The sequence below is a fragment of the Ochlerotatus camptorhynchus genome, unplaced genomic scaffold (assembly GCF_037179485.1).
Source record: "Ochlerotatus camptorhynchus isolate MF236.1 unplaced genomic scaffold, CSIRO-AGI_Acam_v1.1 ptg000434l, whole genome shotgun sequence".
In the NCBI taxonomy this organism is placed as follows: domain Eukaryota; kingdom Metazoa; phylum Arthropoda; class Insecta; order Diptera; family Culicidae; genus Ochlerotatus; species Ochlerotatus camptorhynchus.
Window position 1 is genome coordinate 3,187,351 of NW_027040920.1, and position 22,111 is coordinate 3,209,461.

Here is a 22,111-nt window from a genome sequence, read left to right on the forward strand (position 1 = left end):
AACTCCTAGGAGAAAAAAAACTATAAAACCGGAATTAAGTTCTGATATTCTGTATTTTTAGCCCCTAAATTCCCCGGTGGCACTTAGAACATGCCCGGAAGTGGCCAATGTGGTCCAAGGCACACAATTTTGTTATTGATCTTGTTATCGAATTTGGAAGTAATGTGAAGTGTCGCATGATAGGTTATACCCTGGAACTTGTTCCAGCCATATCTCCGGAACCAGTTGACCGATTCCAAAAATATGCAATTGCTTTCAATGGGGTCACAATACCTATAGTTTGACGTTAAAATATTTTCAAATCGGGTCAATGATTTCCGAGAAAATGAGCCATGATGAAAAGCTAATGCGTGGAAATTTTTTTAAAAACGAAGTCAAACTCAAATTTCTTGATTTTTTTGAATAACAAATTCATAAAAACTGTATAAAAAGGGTTTTTTTTTCATGATACCAATAAGCTCTTAACAAAGTTTTTAAACAAATATGGGCTTAACTAGCATTTGCAAAAAAAAGGCCAACCATCATCATTTTTTAGTTCCAACCAAGATCAGTATAAGTCCAACCAACATCATAATTCTTTGCTGAATAAAAACGTTTCATAAAATCATTTGTTCATAATATTAAACTTTTTATGTTATTATTAGAAACAAAAAAGATAGATATTTCCCCTAATCACGCATTTTTCATAATGATATGTTGAATTCATGAAAAAATACGACATGAATGTTGACGTCATGTGAAACCGGCCTAAATAGGTCCAACCATCATCAGTTACCCTACTGATGTATGGTTAGTGAAGAGGCTAGCATGTGTAGGGTATTCTCGGGCTAGTGAATGCCACCCATCCCCACTTATAATTCAGTAATACACTATTTTGTAACCGTTCTGTTACAAAGGTTCAATACAATATTTTAAATATGCACCATGTGATCGAGCATTCAAATAAATTTGTGTAACACTTGCGGCGAAACCCACTGGGCAGACGATACGGCCATGCTTAACGGCCGACTGCTGAATAAGGCGCGCATGGCCGCGGCAAAATGGTGACACGGGGTCACGGGTGATGAGCTGAAGGGTTCTGCGATGCTTAGAGAACGGCCATCGTTCACTTTATCTCAGGCAAGCGTGTAGACCAGAAGTGTCTGTGGAATACATGTTAACAGAAAACAGTGCGAGTAGTGAATCAAGGTGCAGTGGAAATCACCAATTCAGCTGATTCAGGACCTTTCTTTTCAACCAATCAAATGGTTTTCTGGTTGGCGAGTCAAGGACCGCCATTGCACGCTACGGTCTAGGTGACATTTAGTTACCTTGACCTAACCGTAAAGGACATCGTTCTCGGGCTGAAGGCCCTAAACACCAAGGAGAATTTCCCTTCCCGGTTCGACAGAGGGCGGCCTTGCCGTCGTCGACCGGCTTCGTCAGAAGGAAGCGCCTGAGCATCGAAACCATCTCCACAAACCGCTATACCAGCCCGGTAAAACCAACCCGCCATCGCACAACGGCCGACGTTCGGTCAGCCTCGCTTCGTCCGCCATTGTAGGAATTGTACCGGAATTTCACCGAGCGGTGGTACCGCCATCTTGCTGACAAGGTCGGCCTTTAAGGATCTTTCCGGAACCACAGCGAGCCCTCGCTGGTCTGCAGTCGTCGTAGTCGCCATCGTCATCAAGGGTATGTGCCAAGAAAATCGAACACAACACCACACAATCGGTAATTGGAGAAATACAGTGTTTAAATTGATCCGCGTTGTGTTTCAGTTTAATTGAAAGCTTGAGTGCCGTGTAGCCCCTCCAGTTTGCCCAGTAGTGCGCCGACTCTGAGACACAGTTCAAGGAGTCTCGTGCTGCTGAGTTGTTGTCGGGCAGAACATTAGTTTCAATTTATTCATTTCTGTTTGATATGTTTTCAAAGTTTACAAACAGAAATTAGCATTACAGTGTAGTTACTAATTTTCCAAGTCATAGACTTCAGATAACTGTTCAAAGTCCCAGATTTTTTATAACGGAATCATGAACAAGAAACCAAAGACCACTATGACAAAAGTGATCGGTCTGAAGGGATCTTTACATAGAAATTGTTTTAAGGTGATACGATCCAGAACCTCTGGCTCTGGTTCCACTTCACTTTTTCCAGGAGTCCATTATCTGCTACCGGAAAACATACAATAACAAAACTGTGATGACAATTTAGTGCCTGAAATCACAATAGTGCCCGAGATTAACTCCCTAGAAAACTCGAAGTTCACGATCACGTTTGTCATAGTGGTCTTTGGTTTTTTTCATGATACCGTTATGAAAAATCTGGGACTTTGAACAGTTATCTGAAGTCTATGACTTGGAAAATTGGTAACTACACTTCAATGCTCATTTCTGTTTGCAAACTTTGTACACATATCAAACAGAAATGAATAAATAGTGTATATCTGAATTATAAGTGGGGATGGGTGGCATTCACTAGCCCGAGAATACACTCCACATGCTAGCCTCTTCACCAACCATACATCAGTACACGCTTATCGAGTCAGTAATTTTTACCGAGTTTTTGAATTGCGGAACTCTTTGGTAAAATTTAAAAAATCTGTGAAAAATTCAAAGTTGAGAAAATGTGTTACGAAAATTTACAGACTAACTTCTGTTAACCCCGTGTAATGATGAAAAATAAACATTTTCGATTTTATCCAATCTTTACGAATAATAGTTATTTGAATTTTAACCGAGTCAGTAATCCAAAAATCCAGTAAAAATATTAACTCCAGTAAAAAAAATCTAAGTGTGTATACAGAAGCAGCGGAGCTCCACACTCCTCCATTGAAACAGCACCGCAGCTGAGCTGCGAGTGCTATGAAATAAAAAGGACATCGACTTATTACCACTACCTACTTCTCTCCCTTCCGCTCTCAGAATTCGCCGATTCGGTGTCTCTCGTTGTGTTTTCTGCTGAGACTGAGCAATATTCGATACCGCGAAACATCTCCGCAGTTATGTTTTCTTTCGGCGCAGGAGATGTGCGGTAATCAAAAGTTAAGAATGTAGCTAAACATTTACAATAACATTCTACCAAATTTTCATGTGCGTAGTCCATTGCAACAGCCGAACGTACGAACGAATAGGGTGACTATAGCGCATTTTAAGAAAACGTCACAAGTTTTTCTGGCTGTTTTAAATCAATAATTACGAAGAAACCATAAAGCCTACAAGGTTACTACCAAAGGCACAAATCTAGGGAACTGCATGGAAAATGTTTTGTAGAACAACTAAATAAACAGAAATGAAAATTTTCAACTTAAAAACACTAAAATGTATGAAATTTCACCAGTTTTTTCGGTACTTTCAACATACTTTTCAATTTTAATGTATGATAATTAACTTTAATCGAGTTCTTTTCTAGAAAGCATTGATAGCTAAGACTTTATTCTTTCATTTGGTATGTTGAAATCAGAAAACCACATTAAGATTAAAAAAATATAGCTAACCAAAGTTGGCAATACAAAAAAACATAAAATGTTGAATAACTCACTTAGCAGTCATTTCCGACCCTATGTTCCATGGGGATTTTTTCATAACTTTAGGAGCCCTATCTACCCTGAAAATATGTAAAACCCGGAACCAAACACCCTGTATAGTCAGCACTTATTTAAGCTTCTCCGTGTGCTCAGTATTCTCGTCCATATGTATTCTTGAGGATTCAACTTATTAACTATTAAAAAAAAAACAATTAGCATACTATTGATTTTAAACAAAAACTGCAAATTGCAAACAAATTCGATAATATTGGAATGTATGGATGATGCATGGAACATATTTTGTTCTAGCACTTTCTTCAAAAATACATTTTTGAATCCCAAAACAACCAAAAACCTTCTGGGATTGAAAGGATTAGCTGACGCACCAACCCCTTCAAGATTTTATAAGTAAAGCAAGTCAACGAAATTGGCCGGAAGTCTTTCGGTATGAAGATCGTCTCCTCGTGTGTAAGGATGGTGACCACCAAGCTATGGGTCCACTCCGAGTGTATGATGTCGTTCGTCCAGATTTTGTTTAGTATGCTCAACATTGGTTTCAGGCGGTTTGGTTTCTGATCATACGGTACCCGATTTCGTTCGGGCCGGTTGATTTCCCAACGCGCAGCGGCTGAGTGCCAGGTTCAGCTCTGCGATCTATGTTGATCAAACTGCATGGACGCGTTGTTCAGGCGGATGAAAATCGTTTCGTATTGATCGAAGTCAGGCAGTGACGTGAAGTGGTCTCCTAGAACCCCTGTGATGGTTTGTGGATCCCAAAAGATACCATTGATAAGACGGAGAGCCATCCCTCTGGCTTTCCTCATCCCATTCAAGGCGTTGACACAACGCCAGAGTTGAGACGCGGTTTAATCGGCATTTATCCCCTCTAAGAATTCCACCCAGTTGCTCCTTTTGGCATCTCTGATGATCTGTCGGTTTCCAATTCTCTTAATCCGATAGACCTCGGAAGCCGGTTCCTTGTCTGGGTGGTTTTTAGGTAGCCGTTTCATGACCCAAAGAGCCTTCCTCCTAGCCTATGTGGCTACCTTGGTTTTGACACACCTATAGTGGAGAGATCTTCGACCAGGATTCGGACAAGACTTTGCGATCGTTGTGCTATCAACTTCTTCTTCTTCTTTTTTTTTCTTTCCTTTATTTAACGTCGGTCTCTGTTCGGCAATCTAGTGCCAATCACCGAAGGACATCCATTCAACACACATGGGCCGGGACCAACGGCTACACTTCCCTTCCGTGGCTGTCAGCTTCAGGAATGATCTCCGTCAAACTCCCTTGGATGCTTCGAAAGGAGAAAAATAGAATGTATCAAGCAACTCTGAATAGGATTGAACAAATTGCCTACACACTAAGATTATTTTACCGAAATCTGTGAAATTTTACCGAAATCTCAACAGCTGAACGTTCGGTAAACAGTTCGTTGATTTTTCACAGATTTCCTGAGATTTTTCAACGAATATTTGTGAAAAATCACCGAACTGTTTAACGTTTAGCTGTTGAGATTTCGGTAAAATTTCACAGATTTCGGTAAAATAATCTTAGTGTATAATCTCGATTACATAGACGAGTAGTTTCGTCGAAGATTGGAGCATAGATCTAAATTTAATCCCGTCCTCTTCTGTCTAGGATTTCTTTTGATTTGTTTGCATTCGTAACGAAATATGAAATAGACATTTTAAATTTTTAATTAATTAACGCTGTACGTAGAATTATTCAGAAAATGAAAAAAAGTCACATCAAAGGGTAGATGGAATTTTGCCGGAGTTTTTGTTGGAGTTTCATTCTTCAACAAACTTACATCCATTTTCTCTTTGCACAACAATTTGTATCGATTTTAGGATTTTACCGAAGACATCATATCAAAATGACTAGCACCTTTGCCAGAATCCAAGCGACAGATAATACAGTAGCACTGCATTTGAACGAAGGTGGAAGCAATGTATGAAAAAATGAGCATACAAACAAACCTATCCACCCCTCTCTAGTTGGGTGCAGCTCCCTTTGAGGGGCAGATGTCGCGATTGTTCCTGTCTGATAGCGGTCATATGAGGAAACGAAAGAGTTGCCAGTCTTCTTGACATATTGACTTCGACGTTAACCCACATGCTATTATCCACAGGGGCAGGACTATAGTCGCTATATTTATAGTCTGGTGAAGAGAAATTCCATCAAACAAAAAAGAGAAACAATTCAAGATATTGACGAGCAACAAATGAAAAGGGACTCAAATTTTGTAAACAAAACTAAGATAGTCCATTTCTTGCTAACCGAAAGCATTTTTTTTTTTGATTAATTGCAATAGGGAAAACTTTTCTCAAGCCAATTATGTTGGTGTTTTGCGTAGAGAAAAGTGTTGCCAGAATTTCAATCGCTAAACCTGCTTTTATATTGCTGGTCGTGATATGTTCGATTGGTTCCGTTGTTTGACAGCTCAATTGGTTCCCGAAATTCGCTCCGCCAGACTGTAAATATAGCGACTTGGCTTAATATATCAAAATATTTTGTGATGTTTTCATTTTCTTGATTTAAAAACAACAATATCCGTGGAACAATAATTGGTCAGAACAAAACAAAAAAACTCTAACTTTTACATGTATCAGCTTTTGAAAATACATTATATTTTCGCGTTGATATTCAGAAATGAGTTGCCTAGTCAGTAACCATACTCCTTTCTTTCTTGCAGCCATTCCAGCAGCAGTTCTATCCCGGTCTAATGCAACCTTGGCCAGCTGCCCCACCACCGGCTCAAAACTACTACGACCTGAGTACGTTCGTGACGAGCAATGGCCTGGCTCCTCAGGTACCGTTCACCACCGGAGGAAAGCAGCAGAACGGGCGATTCAGCATGCAGGGTAGCATTGGTGGACCTCACCGGGGCAATATCCGCGGCAAGCGACAGCCCAACCCATCGATACCTACGGGTAGTAGCGAGCATCGTTCCGGTGGTGCCAACACGGGTGGCGGCGGAGGAGGAACCAATGTAGCAGGTCAAAACAGCGTTACAGGTTCCGGGGCCATCGAAAGTCAACCGAGTCATCGAGTATCGAACCCACAGCCACACTACCACCAACAGCAGACAGTTCAACAGCAGCAGCAATCCCAGCAACAGCAGCAGCCGCCTCAGCAGCCACAATCGCACTACCAGCCACAAGCTGGCGGCGGCAAAAACTCCTCTTTGCTGGGACACGGTGGAAAAGCTTATCACAAGGACCCATCTATTGTGCCACACTATCAGCATTATCAACCGCAGCCACAGCATTATAGCAATCATCCGCAGTCTCATCATCACCATCAGCAGCAGCAACAGGGCGACGAGTCGGGCAACTCTGCCGGTGCCGTAAGCATGCGACCGGTAAACCAAACCGGGAGCAGTGCTGACCATTACCAGTCGAACGACGATAGTAGTGGCTATAGCAGCTTGCCGTACAACAGTGGCCGGAACAAGAATCTTGACGGCCAGCAGCAACAGCAGCCGTCTGCTCCGTGGGCATCGAATCAATCGCGACGTCATACTCGACGAAGAAAAGATGACATGGACAGCGGCGGCGGTGGTGGTACTCTGTACAGCAGTGCAGGAGGCGTCCGGTCTACCATGAGCTACAATAGTAATAGTAATAGTCTTAGCAGTAGTATGAACAACGGTGCAAATTCAAACGTCAAGGTTATGAACTCAACTAGTCTCAATCAATTGATCCCTTCGTCGGGAGGACCTCCACACGGGCGTGGTGCTCGTGGAGGAGCACTCGGCGGCGCAAATCAGGATAACCAGGTTCTCAATTCAGCAGGGTCGGGAAACGTGATTGCGTCGATGGGTGGCGAAGCTGGCGGCGGTGGTAGTCATCATCATCATCACCCCAGTGGCGGTGGTGGTGGTGGGGGCTACCATCCTCATCATCATCATCGAGGTGCAGTTACTACTGGGTTTCACCAGCAGCAACATCCGCACCATCACAGCCAACAGCAGCATCAGCAGCAGCAACAGTCGCACTTGCAGCAAACGTCCAGCAGCAGCAACGCGCAGCAGCAGCAGAATGCCGCCAGCACCACTCAATCGACGCAATTCGACCTTGAACCAGCTGCATTTCCACCCCTCCCCGGTCACGATGACAACAGCACCAGTAGTTCCAGCGGTGCCAGTGGTGGGCGCAACAAGCACCATCACTCCCGCGATCAGCACCATCATCACCAACAGCACCATCAATCGCATGGCGGCGGTAACCAATCGAACGCTACCGCAGGCGGCTCCACCGGTGGTGGTAACCATGGTTCCTCTAGTGATCACTCTTCCCCCTTCGGTGCCGGGGTCGGTGCAACCGATGTTCCCGCACCTCACCCCCCTGTGGCGACCGTCTGGGGCGAAAGCCGACTAGCCGATGTTGTTAAAGGTGAGTTGATTTGATTGTACTACGGGCATCTTCTTGTATCTATCCAGTAGGGTTTCGTTTGTAAATCTTTGTTATTTAAGTTCATGTTCAGTGACATGCGAGTGTGTTTGTGTGCGTGTGTGTATGGAGTATGTATGTGAGCAAAAATTGGTATATGGTAATTTTTGGTGTCTTCGGTTTCTGTACGGACTGCGCTACGATTCGTATCATGCTAGTTCTTCTGAAAGCACACCCGAGCAATAGAACTTCAGACGAAATGTCCCTGCTGAACAGAGCTCTAAAATAGGATTTTGAGGTGCTTGAGAACCCTTTTCTTCTTCCACTCACTGCCCACATAAATCACGTAGATACCACGAACATCCGTCGTTGGAAATACGCTCAAACTCATCACGTAAAATCTCCTGTGTTTTTGTTCTGTTCACCCAACCCACAGGTACCGCCGCACTCGCAACGAATGCCTCATCGAAAGCAGCAGCAGCAGCAGCAAAAAATACGACGTCCCTTCCACCGCCACAGCAGCAGCCATCCCAAAGTAGCATCAACAACAGTGAACTTAGTCAAAAAAACGCCACAGCTTCGGCAGCTGCCACTTCAGAAGTGAGCGCAGCCGCCGGACGTGACCAACAGCCTTCTACACCAGCAACACCGAACGATTCCTTACATGGCAACAGTGGCAGCAGCAACGAGTCTGCCTCTACGGCCTACAGCAGCAGCATCAGCAGCGGCAGCAACAATAACTCTAGCAAAGTAACTAATAATCCTCTTCCTGTGATAAAATGTACAACCACTAGTACATCTGCAAGCACCACTGCGGAAAAATCTACAAAGACTGACGAGTCATTGCTACTACAAGTGAATGGCTTGGATTCAACGGTGACAACGAGCCCGGCAACGACTGCAACCGGCTCAACGACAACCTTTCGTAAGGCAACCGATCCGGTGAGCTGCCCGACGACAACCAATGCTGCTACGATGACCTCGACTGAATATGTTATTGTTGCCTCGTCTAGCAGCTCTTCCGGCTCTAACAAGCCCCACTCGTCAGCATCATCGTCGTCGTCGGCTACTTCTATTACTAGTGCATCTAACTCCGTGGCTGTGACTTCCGCTTCGACAATGACTGTACCGGTATCGGCTACCAAAGCGAATAGTTCCAGCGTCAAACAGGGTGGCGGTGGCAGTCACAAGAACCCCAAATCGCCTATCACTCCGACTGCAGCTTCCGTTGCTGCTGCTGTTGCTTCATCGTCTTCTACGTCGGCTAGTTCGTCGCAAGTTGCTTCCGCTCCGCCTCCTTTCTCCCTACAGAACCATCCGCCACTAGGTGGCGTTCAGGCCGTTGTTCACGAACCGCAGCAGCCACGCCTTAGCTATGCCCAGGTCGCCCAGCATCTGAAGGAGCAACAGATGAAGGAAAGGGAACATCAGGAAAGCAGCGTCAAAGTAGTGGAAAAGGAAAACAACAACCATCAGCAGCAGCAACCGCAGCAGATTGCGGCTGGTAGCAGTAGTATCAGCAGTAGCATCAATGGACCCATTAGCGCTAGTAGTAGCAGCAGCATCAGCAGCAAAAAGAAAGATTCCCCGCCAAGTTCAAGACTGTCAACAACCTCGTCGTCGTCGCAATCGCAGCACAGCAACGACGGTTTTAGGGAACAAAGAGGTAAGTGGGCGTTCTCCTTTGCTATCGTCAACACTCCTTATGAATCGAATATCGGTTGAATTTGGTGTCAGCCTTGATTGAGGGTTGGAGGAGCTCACAGTCACCGGGTTGTGTACGTACCATATGGATGTAGCTTATTGTCTTTTACATTCGGGTGGTGAAGGTTTCTAAAAATAGAACTGAATATTGATTTTCCATATGAATTGAATGAATGAACCGACGAGGGAAGCGTCTGTCTCACACTCTGATGGAAGAGTTCTTTCATGACGATTGGCAGATAGTTTTTCCGATGTACGTGTTGTTAAATGTTTGTATTTTGGAATAGATTATTGTTCTGGGATGAGGATGGGGTTAAAATTCAATTCATAAACACACCACCTTAAGAGTAGTTTTCGTTTTCGTAAAATTACACAATTTATTAAAAGACTCTAAAACATTAGTGTGGTTAAAATTGTACAATTGGTCCACACAGTGCAAACACCTCGGTTACTGATCATCGTTCCAAATATACAGGGAAGATGACTTTTTCTAAACTTTTCTTTTCTGAAGTTCTTTTCTTTGATCTTTGAACATGTCTGAAGTTGTCAGCTGGTCTATGTCTGTCTGAACTTAGCTACCTGCTTTTCCATAGTTGTCTGAAGTTCTATAAAAAAAAAACTCCAAATGTACATCGACTTGAGAAGTTCAGAAAACATCTAGCGAACTTCATGGAACAACATCTAGACAAGCAAGGGGAACATTTTGAGAATTACAGTAATAAAGTAATTAAAAATAGAGAGCTACAGGTAGCATCTAGACATGTGCAGGGGACACTTAGCGAACTTAAGGGAATATTAATAGAAGTTCAAGAAACATCTTGGGAAGTTTAGGCGCCGACAAACCGACATGATACTTAATTCTGACTTATGCCCGAAAACCGTAAACGGTCGATTTAAATGTGTAGTGATCTGAACTGTCAAAACCATAGTTATTGACATACACTGAGGAAATATAACGTATGAGCTCCATAAGATATGCTTATGAAATTTCGACAAAAGAAAAAACTTTGAAATTCATAAGAAGTTCTTATGAAATGACGTCAGTGGCGTTGATGTTCTTTTTCATACTATGGTCTTGAATTTTTCATAAGATAATCTTATGAGCGGACCTGTACTCTATTTTATGGATTTCATAAGACACTCTAATGGAATTACGTGTATGTATTATGGAGCATGTTTAACATTCATAATACCGAACCTGCAATACATTTTGCTGGCTCGGTGTAATAAATGTTAATTTATTATTAAAGTTCATATAAAAGCCAACATATTCTATTTAAAAATACATTTATTTCTATATAAGAACTTATTACTTATCTCGTGTACTCTGAAAGGGGGCCCATCTATGGTTTCAATATTTATAACACTCAGTTCATTTAATCTTTCTATTGCTTCTGTGGCAAGATAATGCTCATCGAATGATCCTACAGTCCAGTGCCTAACAATGGCTAGAAAATATTCTAGGTGTTTTATAAATTCTTTGATTTCAAATAAATTCGTTTGAGCTTCAGTACTTTGAGTTACGAACTGCCCTGAAGAAAATTGGTAACCATTAAAAGATAATACTGAGGTAAACTCAACGGATTCATGTTTATCGAAAGGCAAATCTGTTACCAGTTTATAATATGGCCTAGAGGAAATATTACTTCTTTTGAAATTACCTTGGGGAGGTGTTGCTTGGAAGCTGTTATTATATATATCGTAACTAAATTGTAAGCATGATTTCATGCATAATGTGTATGCTACGTTTGTACGAGAAGTTATAATATGAGCATATTCTTTGAAAGCTTGATGTTTCGCTTCATTTCTGAAGCACATCATCCGTGAAATAGGACCACAGTCTAAAATAACCTTAGGATAGTGTAATAGAAAGTGATGTTTTGGCTTGAGAGACGCTTTAAATAGTGTTTGATACAATGAATGATGCTTACTAATCATTTTTTCTAGATTTTCTACATCTTGCAGAGTAAATTTTTTGGAGAGAATTTGATCAACCATTCTCAACAAACTCTTACAATACTCCCAAACGAGATCGTCAGATGGTACATAAGGTCCAACAATAAAAGTAAAATTATGGCAGAAGGCCCTCATCTCATCAGCACTCATCCGCATTTTAATAGTTTTATTTTTAGTTTTGCTATCGTAACTGTAATCAAGATCTGGCATTCTTCGAAGACCGGCATCTAATGATACTTGGCTAACTATATTTTTACGAGTATTAACATTAGCAAGAGTTAGAAATTTCTTATCATAAAGAAAATAATTCAAAGCTTCTATGAGTCCATATTTACAAACACCATTGCTGAAAATGTCATGCATGGCATCAACACTTGGGTTTTGAATGACGTGGAATGAAGGAAGCTGGTTGAATATTGATGGTCCTGCTAAGCCTGTTAGTGAATGATCTTCTATTAATATATCTTCATTATAATTCTCTATGGTTCGAAGATCAGTTGTGCATACAGCACAATCCGTTTGAAGTTGTTTTTTGTGTCTTCGACAAAAACGGCAGTAAAAGGTAGCATTAAATCCTTTCGATAGTGACAAAAGGGAATGAACCCCTAGGTTGTCACCTTGAAACAAACTCAAAATAAATCTCACTTTTACATTTTCCCCTTCGAGCTGAACTATAAGACCTTCTTCTTCTAATTTCTGGAACGGTACGACTAACTCTTTGACCAAGGCTTCGACACCTGCTTGTTGAATAACAACCTTCCTTACAGTTCCTGCTACTAATATATTACTCAGCTTAGATATCATATTGTCTGGAAGCAGTCTTATAAGCGGTCACGGTAGTCGACACATTTTCTGTGATAATCGACTGCTTTTGCCTCCGACACTTGGAAAACAAGCTATCATAGTACAGTACCAAACTCAAATGTCATACGACAGGCTCTGTCATATGACACTGTCGCCGAAGACCGTCACGAATGTATGTATTTTAGTTTTTCTCATAATAAGAGCTGCTGATGTTGTGCTTGTGTGAATTCTGAAAATAGCAAGCAATGATATCCTAGGAATAACATTTCTGATCAGAAATGGTTTAATTTACACCAAATTGAGGAATTAGAACGTAATTACTCATGTCATATGATAGTTATTTGATAATTTTCTTTTCCCCCGAATTCTACCGGTTGTGTTGTGTGAGAGAGACGACGGTAGAGCATGAGTGTAGGAATAAAACCAGACTGTCGCGCACGACAACGAAGCGAGTGTAGTAAAAAACGTCAACTGTTTCAACCCCTGTCTGGAAGACAAGGACAGTGGAAATAAATTCCGCACACTGAGTCCACTTTATTGTGTGATCCTTGGGCATCATTAACCTCAAATTCGTCCGCGTATATCCATAAAGGGATAATGTATCTGGTAGATTCATCTGACTTGTATTTGTTTTTTATATCTTTCCACACCCTGCCATTGACAAAATTATTAATACTTTCAGAGTTTTCAAGCCTTTCAATCCTATCTAAGACCTTCCTCAAATTGTTTCCTGTTTCAAAGAACTTTTTTAATTGGAACTGTATTGGGTTTAGTACTAGACAACTTTTTCTACATCCTTTGGCAACAATATCATTGTCAACTGTTGGTTTATCATTTTCCAGGGTATAAATTACAGGTGGTTCGAAAATTCCAATGTCTTTCAAATGGTTGAGAAACTTATGCTCTGTGTTAATTTGTTCGAATGCAGTTTTGCTAGTTTTTAATAATGTTTCAAACCGGTATTGTAAGTCCTGATCGTTATTTTTTAGGTTTAGAGCTTCGATGTTGCTTAATATTCCTACACAAAATTTTTCGGTGGCTTGTTGAACTTCCTGCACGTCATTTCTACTGAAATTATTTTTCTTATGCAAACTTAAAGTGAATTCCAATGCCAATGTTTGTTGCATGTTGCATGTATCAAATGTCTCTGGACCTCGCTCTGGATATTCGTTGCTTATTTGATATTCTAACTTCTGCAACTTGTTTGGTATTACATTCTCATTGCTATAACTTTTCTTTTCTTGTTCTGACTCATTGGATTTTTCATTGAAACGGTGATTCAACATATGCTTCTTAAAATTATTAAAAGTACTAAAAATTTGGGGACATACAGGAAATGTGCACTTCAGATCGAAACTGGATGGAGTCTTGTGATAATCGGAAATATGACTTACTAAGCTAACAGCAGTTGAAAACTGCTCCCTGCAATCTTTTATGGGACAGTTAATGAGCATTGTTCAAAAATTCGTGTAGCTTTTCAATGTTCCTATATGTATTTTTGCTGTAGATACCGTAAAGATGGTGACCGATGAAAATCCAGACCAGTTTTGAAATTTTGGAAACAGGTATTCTCAGCACAGTTGTTAGCTTGAGGAATACATCAACTCCTCTTGATATGTTGGTTAACTTGTATTCAAGATTTTTGTAAATAACCAGGCATCCGTTGTTCGGCGACGAAAAGTTTTCCGCAAGGACAACGAACTTTGGAGGAACAGGCGTTCCTACTTCCTCGAAATCCACGATTATCTGGTTATATTTTTCCCGAGCTTCATCTATGTTGTTGGTAAACAACACCGTGTCTGCTTGCGCTGTAGCGATTGTTGGCTTAAATCCCGATGCAGCCTTCACTGGAATTAGAACGGTGTTGAGCACAATAAGTATTGCTGGAATTCGGGCGTCTGTAAAACAATATTACATGTTTTAAAACTGCTGGCATGCTTTTAACAATAAATATCAATTACCAATGGTCAAATCATTGTTTGTAATTGCCTTGATAAGCCTTTTCGTAGACGGATCCTTAGCGTTCTTCAAAATGTAGTTGCAAAGAGGGTCAATCAATGTTTCCCACTTACGGGCAACATCGTTCACGCCGTCTATAGTACCAAGGCGGAGCAAACGGTAATCAACATCAATCTAAAATAAAATTGATTGGGCTAAAAAATTAAAAGAAAAACAGTCATCTCACACTTACCAATTGATACCCGTGCTCAGCTTTCAGGTGTGGAAATTTGTTTATCGTCTTTGCAGGATGCGGATGCTGCTGAACTGGCTGTCTGGCAGCGAAAGATATTTCCCATTGGTTTATAACAGTGATCCAGGGAGTATCATTTATCTCTAACCATGATAGAGCATGATACGCCTCGTCAGGTACTGCTTTGTTTGCACTTGTACCTTCACACTTAAGTCGGTGTTGAGCTTCTTCCTTTTGCCTACGTCGGTCAGATTGTTTTAGATAATTAATCCTGCTAAATAGTCTACCGCCGGGATTCCCTTTGACTCTTCGAGCAAAATATGGTTCCTGAAGTAAATAAACAAATAACAATCTCAATCACAGTGATATTACCACAAAATATTACCTTTCGTTCTTTTCTGAAAACTTTAGTAATCACATTCGCATACTCCTCGAGCACGTCGAAAGAAGCCTTTCTTTTTTGGTTTAAGTGGTATCGGGCAATCACATCTACGACGAGTTTCTTACTGTTATCAGAAAGATCGAACCTTTCAGCGTTTTCCAAAAGATATTCGCCTGTTGCAGTCTGTAGCAACAACGTTCTTAATATATTCACTGTAAGTGGTGCAGCGTAGTTCTGTAAGAAGAGTAAACAGCACTGTTAATAGAAGCCTGGGGGGGGGACGTGCAGTCAAATCAGCCTGCTGATCATTCTAGTATGAATTTGGTTAAAAACGAAAACAAATCATGTAGGTTTCTTATGGCTTGTTTACGTTTAAAACCAGTTATACAAGGTAGACGAAGATTGTTCGTATTTGATAGTCACATCCCCCTCCTGATAAAAGCGAGAAGACGTCATTTATTTTTCTTACCCTTGATGGTTCTTCACAAAATTCTTCGAGAGACAACGATTCCGGAACGCAAGATTTACGAACTTGCTGTGGTGTCGTGTTGCAATTCTGGTAGAAGAGAATAAAGTTTCAATACATGAAGTAAACTATTTGTAATCTTGTTTACATTTGCTGATTCTGTCCTGGATTTTTCGAGAGACAACAGTTTAGGATGAAAACATTTAAAATCCTGCTTTTCAGGTGGTGTTGGAGTGCAATTCTGTAAGACGGTAAGGAGAGAATAAACGGTGTCAATGTGTGAAAAAAACAGAAACAAACTGCTGTATATCTTACACTTGTTAATGCAACACTAGGCCCCTCAATACACAGTGGTTCTCGGGAGGGCTCTCGCTGTGCTACACGATCAATACTGCCCGACTCACTCTCCTGTTTTATTAAAACTGCACTCTGTTGAGCAACTTCCGGTCGATACGATGACTCATCTGAATTATCGAATTCTGGAAAGGGCTGCTCTTTCGATGATGGTTCAATTACACTGTCAGCTGAGCCTAACACGAGGTCTGCAGCTGGGGATTGCTGTTTTATTTGAGCGTTTAGATACGGAGAAGCTTGAAGACTCTCTACCTCCTGCGATTTTTGATCTGGCGTATCGTCAATGTAAACAATTTCTACGTTTTCCAGACCCTGCAGTGACGAATCTTCATTAATGTTGACAAATATACATTATTTATTCTAATACTTACGTTACGTACACGCCAACCTTTGACTAGCTTCCAAATATGATCAAAATTCCAATTTACATCGGCTTGGGATAAAGCTTCCTGGAATTGGTTTTCGCTGTATGTTATCAGTTGCACCGTTCCTACTCCACAATCTGTGTGAAAAATTATTTTGAATTATCGATTATTAACTATTTTAAACAATAAATCACCTTTAAATGTGTTTAAAACGGAAGCAGTAATCGGTAGGTCTGACAACAAATTACTTTCGGTCGCCATTTTTCATTTTCTCACGAAGCACTTACGATTTTTCACACTGATGTGAAGTACGGATTTCATAAGAGCGCTTATGAAATGGATGTGCGGAACGTATGGAAAATAATGTTGTGTCGTATAAATTTCGCTCAGATCGTGTGAATTACATAAGAATCGTATGAAAGCACAAAAAAATAATAAAAACTCGCTTCATAAGATGGATCTTATGAAAATCATATGCTATTTTTGCCTGAGTGTAGCATAGAAATTTTATTGTTTTTGCTATGGTCATTCATGTCGGTTTGTCGGTGGAAAATTGTTCAGATGTAGAAAAAAAATAGGGAACATCTAAGCTAACGTTATACGCATAACTGTCCTATGATCCATAAGGATTACATCGAACATTGGACAATCATGTGTATAGCGGTAGTAGAGGAGTTTAACAAATATCTAGAGAAGTAGGAAACATCTAGACACGTTTAGCTAGACAAGTTTGGGGGACATCTAGAAACTAGTGAAACACTTATAAAACGCAGGAAACATCTAGAAAACTTGAGGCGTTTTAAGGAGTTCGGGAAACATGTAGAGAAGTTCTGGAAGAAAAAACTAGGAAATTAAAGAGAATATCTAGAGATGTTCAGGAAACATCTAGAGGAGTTCAGAGAACAACTAAAACAGCTATGAGAGATAAACGAAAACCTAGAGGAGTTCAGAGAATATTTTGAGATGTCCACAGATCACCTAGAGAAATTAAGAAAACATCTAGATAAGTTTGGGGAACATCTAAGGAAATGTAGGGATAATTTTGAACATTCATGGGCCATTTAGAGAAATTCAAGAACATCTCGCGAACCGAGGTTCAGGAGGGGTTCCCGAAACATATAAAAAAAAAGTTTTGGAAAACTTTAGATAATGTCAATGAACTACAGAGTAGTTTAGGAAACTTACCAGAGCATCATAACCGATAGAAATATAGTGGTATTCAGTGAGAGAAGTTTAAGAAAATTTAACGCAACTAACAAAACTGCAAGGAACCTAAAGAAGCAGAAGAAATTTGAATATGAATGTTAAGCAACTTATGAAAAGTTTATTCCCTTTCAAGTATATTTGAGTTGCGTTGCTGAACCGAGAAAACCACGAGAATATTTCAAAAAAATGTCGACGCCCGATGTCCATTTTTTCATACCACAGAATCTAGAAAATGTCTCCATGTCTAGGATATTGTTATTTTTTACATCCAAATTTGAGATCTCACACATCTTACAATCGTGAACAGTTTTCTCAGGCCGGAATCTTGAAAGTTGTTCTCAAGCAAAGTCTTGAAACTTTTTCCCAATCCTGGATCTTGAATTTCTATGTACGGGATCTTGAAAAATTGCTAATGTCTGAATTAACTAACATAATTCTCTAGAGCTTGTCTCAGGATATATTTGGAACTTTCTCAAGGACTTGGGACTTTCTTATGGTCATCCCAAAATGAATCTCTCCGGTATTCCCTTAAAATTTTCTCCAAATTGATGAAATTCTCATTTCATTTATCTATGATTTTTTTTTGCAACCCTAGAACTTAAAGTTCTGTGTTCGGAATATTGAATTTTTTTTCATGTTCGAATTAACAAGATAATATAAAGATTTCTAAAAGATAACTTTTCATAGGATGTCTTTGGAACATTCTCAGAAATTTTAATAGATAGGGTTAACTACCCCTTTTCCGGCCTATTAAGCACAACCCGCACTTAGTCTTTCTTAATCTAGCGCAGTTTAGCACCAACTTACTTACTTATCCTGGTCCGACATCCCTCAGGATTGCATCTGCATCACAATGTTACGCCAATTCACTCGGTCCGTGGCTGCTTGTCTCCAATTTCTTGACCGTCCCACACTTCCAAGATCCTGCTCCACTTGGTCTAACCACCTTGCGCGCTGTGCTCCTCTTCGTCTTGTACCGGCCGGATTCGAGGCAAACACCATTTTTACGAGATTGTTGTCCGGCATTCTTAAAACTTGTCCCACCCATCGTACCCGTCCAGCTTTTGCAACGTTCTGGATACAGGGTTCACCATAGAGTTGCGCCAGCTCGTGGTTCATCCTTCGCCTCCATACACCGTTCTCACATACCCCGCCAAAGATGGTCCTAAGCACTCGTCGTTTGAAAACACCCAGTGCTTGCAGGACCTCCTCGAGCATCGTCAACGTCTCGTGCCCGTAGAGAACTACCGGTCTTATCAGCGTCTTGCACATGGTACATTTAGTGCGGAGGTGAAGTTTACCCGACCTCAGGGTCTTGTGGTGTCCGTAGTAAGCACGATTTCCGGCAATAATACGCCGACGAATTTCTCTGCTGCAGTTGTTATCCGACGTCAACAATGATCCGAGGTACACAAATTCATCCACCACCTCGAACTCATCCCCGTCGATTGTCACGCTTCTGCCTATGCGAGTCCTATCTCGCTCGGTTCCTCCAGCTAGCAGATACTTTGTCTTCGACGTATTCACCTTTAATCCAACCTTCTCTGCTTCACGTTTCAGCGTGGTGTACTGCTCCACCACGGCCTGAAACGTTCTTCCGACAATGTCCACGTCGTCAGCGAAGCAGATGAACTGGCTGGACTTATTGAAGATTGTGCCCCGCATGTTAAAGCCCGCACATTTCTTAACACCTTCTAGCGCAATGTTGAACAGGAGGCAGGAAAGACCATCGCCTTGTCGAAGTCCTTTGCAAGTTTCAAACGAGTCCGATAACGGACCCGATATCTTCACGCAGCACTGTACACCATCCATCGTAGTCCTGATCAGTCTGGTCAGCTTCCCGGGAAAACCGTTCTCGTCCATAATCTTCCATAGCTCTTCACGGGCAATAGTATCATAAGCGGCCTTGAAATCGATGAATAGGTGGTGCGTAGGGACTTCGATATTCACGACACTTTTGGAGGATCTGCCGCAACGTAAAGATTTGGTCCGTTGTCGATCGCCCGTCCACAAAACCGGCTTGATAACTTCCCACAAATCTACTTGCTAGCGGCGATAAACGGCGAAAGTTTATCAGGGAAAGCACTTTGTAGGCCGCGTTAAGAATACTGATGGCTTCCAAATTTATTTACCTTTCTGTACGTACCGTAAGATTTGATAAAGAGAAACCAATCGTTGAGATATTGTTAAAAGTCTAACACTGCTTCTTGACCCCAAACTCGGTCTAACACATTGAAACTCCAATGAATTCACTTCGGCCTATGAAGATAAAAATTGATTCGGTCGGAGTGCTTCTTTGGTGAATTATGGGTGAAAACTTTCATATCACGCGTTCTCATTGACTTTGTTCGGTAGCTTATTAACTAAAGTATCGTACCAAACCCATAATTGACTTGTTAACTCTGAAATCATGGACTTATTTGATGTTTTCTGCTCGATAGGCCCAAAATAGGCGATTAGACCGAAGTAGTTCTCTACCCTACATCCTAAGATATCTTCAGAGCTACTTTCAAGATTCCTCCGAATTAAATCTAAAATTCGCCTACTTACTTACTTACTTAAGGGTCCTGTGCATCACCAGCGGTGCAAAGGGCCAACGTGAAAGACTTCCATCCTGGGCGGCTGCTCGCTTTTGCCTTGACCTGGCTCCACTTTCGCTCTCGAATTTCTGTTGCTATCAGCTTCTGATGACATCGACGATGGAGCTCGGCATTCGAGATCCAGTTGTGAAGCCACCAGGCACAAATTATATACCGCAGGCATCGGTTGATGAAGACCTGCAGCTTTTGAGCGTTCTCCGCTGATACACATCACGTCTCGCTGGCGTATAACACCACAGATTTCACGTTCGAGTTGAAAATTCGGATTTTGGTGCGTTGACTTATCTGGTTGGATCTCCATACGTTTCGTAAACTCGCAAAAGCAGCCCTAGCCTTCTTGATTCGTGCACCTATGTCGCTCTTGGTCCCGCCGTCCGACGCTATTTGGCTGCCAAGATATTGGAAACTTTTGACCTTCTCCACTGCTTGCCCCGCTACCGTAAAGTTGGAAGGGTTGCCCGTGTTGATATCCAACGATTTGGTCTTGTTGACGTTGATGGTGAGACCCGCCGCAGAGGAGCGTTCGGCTAGGTCATTGAGCTTACTCTGCATATCAGAGCGCCGTTGTGCTAGTAGAGCAACATCATCAGCCAAATCGAAGTCGTTGAGATGCACCATGGTGATAGGCTGCCAAAGCAGCCCACGGTTCGGTACACGGTCAATTGCACCTACCATGATCTCGTCGATTACGATGAGAAACAGTAGCGGTGATAGTATACATCTTTGTCTCACACCAGCGACTACCCGGATAGGGTCGGACAAGGCTCCCGTTATGCAGAACTCTGCCCGTGAAAGCCTCATACTGCGCTTCGATGAGGTTGACGATTTTATCCTGGACTCCGTTGCGTCTCAGGGCGCCCCACAGATTCTCGTGATTGAGACGGTCGAAAGCTTTTTCGTAGTCAATGAATACCAAATAAAGGGACTCTTGGAATTCATTGACCTGCTCCAGGATGATGCGGAGCGTGACAATATGGTCCACACAAGATCTTCTGGCACGGAATCCTGTCTGCTGCCGTCGGAGAGTCGCGTCGATCTTCTCCTGTATCCGATTCAGGATAACTTTGCACAGAACTTTGAGAACAATACACAGTAACATGATGCCTCGCCAATTGTCGCACACAGTCAGATCCCCCTTCTTTGGGACCTTCACTAAGATGTCGGCCGGAAAAGTCGCGGTGTCCCAGATACTACAGAATAGTTGATGCAACTTTTGTGCGGATAGCATGGGGTCAGCTTTGAGCATCTCCGCTGATATGCGATCGACCCCTGGAGCCTAGTTGGATTTCATGCTTCGGATAGCTGCTTCGGATAGCTGCTTCAATCTCCTGCAGTGATGGGGCCTCGGAATTGACGCGAGTGATGCGCCGCACCCTAGGCGGATCATGCCGAGATGTTGATGGTTCGTTGGCCGTCGAAACTTGAAGAAGTTGTTCGAAGTGCTCAAACCAGCGTTTCAGCTGGTCAGTGGGGTCGGTAAGCAATTGTCCAGTCGTGTCCTTCACTGGCATCCTCGGGTTCATCCTTGCTCCACTCAGGCGTCGAGAGATATCGTAGAGGAGGCGTATATCGCTAGTGTTTGCGGCTTTATCCCCTTCGTCGGCCAGGGAGTTCACCCACGCTCGCTTGTCCCGTCTGCAAGAGCGCTTGACTTCCTTCTCTAGAGCCGACTACCGTTGACGGGCTTCGTTCTTGGCTCCTCTGGTTCTCGCCCGCTCTATCGCGGCTTTTACTTCTCTACGCTCCTCAATCTTCCGCCAGGTTTCATCTGTGATCCACTCTTTCCTCTGGGTGCGTAGCTCACCCAAGTTATTCTCGCTTGTTTCTATAAAGGCATTCTTGATGGCCGTCCATTGTTCTTCTACGCTGCCACCTTCTGGAACGTACGCAGCTCGAGTCTCAAGTTCTTCACCAAAAGACCTCTGGATCTTCAAGTCGGCGTGTGTTGAACCGCCGCCCGAGTCTCTCCTTCCGTCGCTGGATCCGCGCCATGCGTAGGCGGATTTCGCCGATTAGAAGGTGATGGTCAGACGCGATGTCGGCGCTGCGTTTATTCCGGACATCAAGAAGGCTCCGTCTCCATTTTCGGCTGATGCAGATGTGGTCGATCTGATTTTCGGTGTGTCCATCACGGGAAACCCACGTGACTTTGTGCACTGGCCGATGGGGGAAGAGCGAGCC

General features: G+C 42.2%; 1 protein-coding gene across 10 annotated transcripts in view; it reads left to right on the plus strand.

The window, feature by feature from the left end:
• Window positions 1-22,111, plus strand: part of Larp4B (La-related protein 4B) — a 143,504-nt gene that overhangs the window by 116,020 nt on the left and 5,373 nt on the right. For 9 of the 10 annotated variants that reach the window (XM_065234558.1, XM_065234559.1, XM_065234560.1 and 6 more), the window contains 2 exons: window positions 6,204-7,905; window positions 8,339-9,568. In XM_065234558.1, the coding sequence (XP_065090630.1) occupies window positions 6,204-7,905; window positions 8,339-9,568 (2,932 nt within the window). The remainder of the gene's footprint in view (window positions 1-6,203; window positions 7,906-8,338; window positions 9,569-22,111) is intronic. The other variant, XM_065234568.1, reaches the window with a different exon arrangement.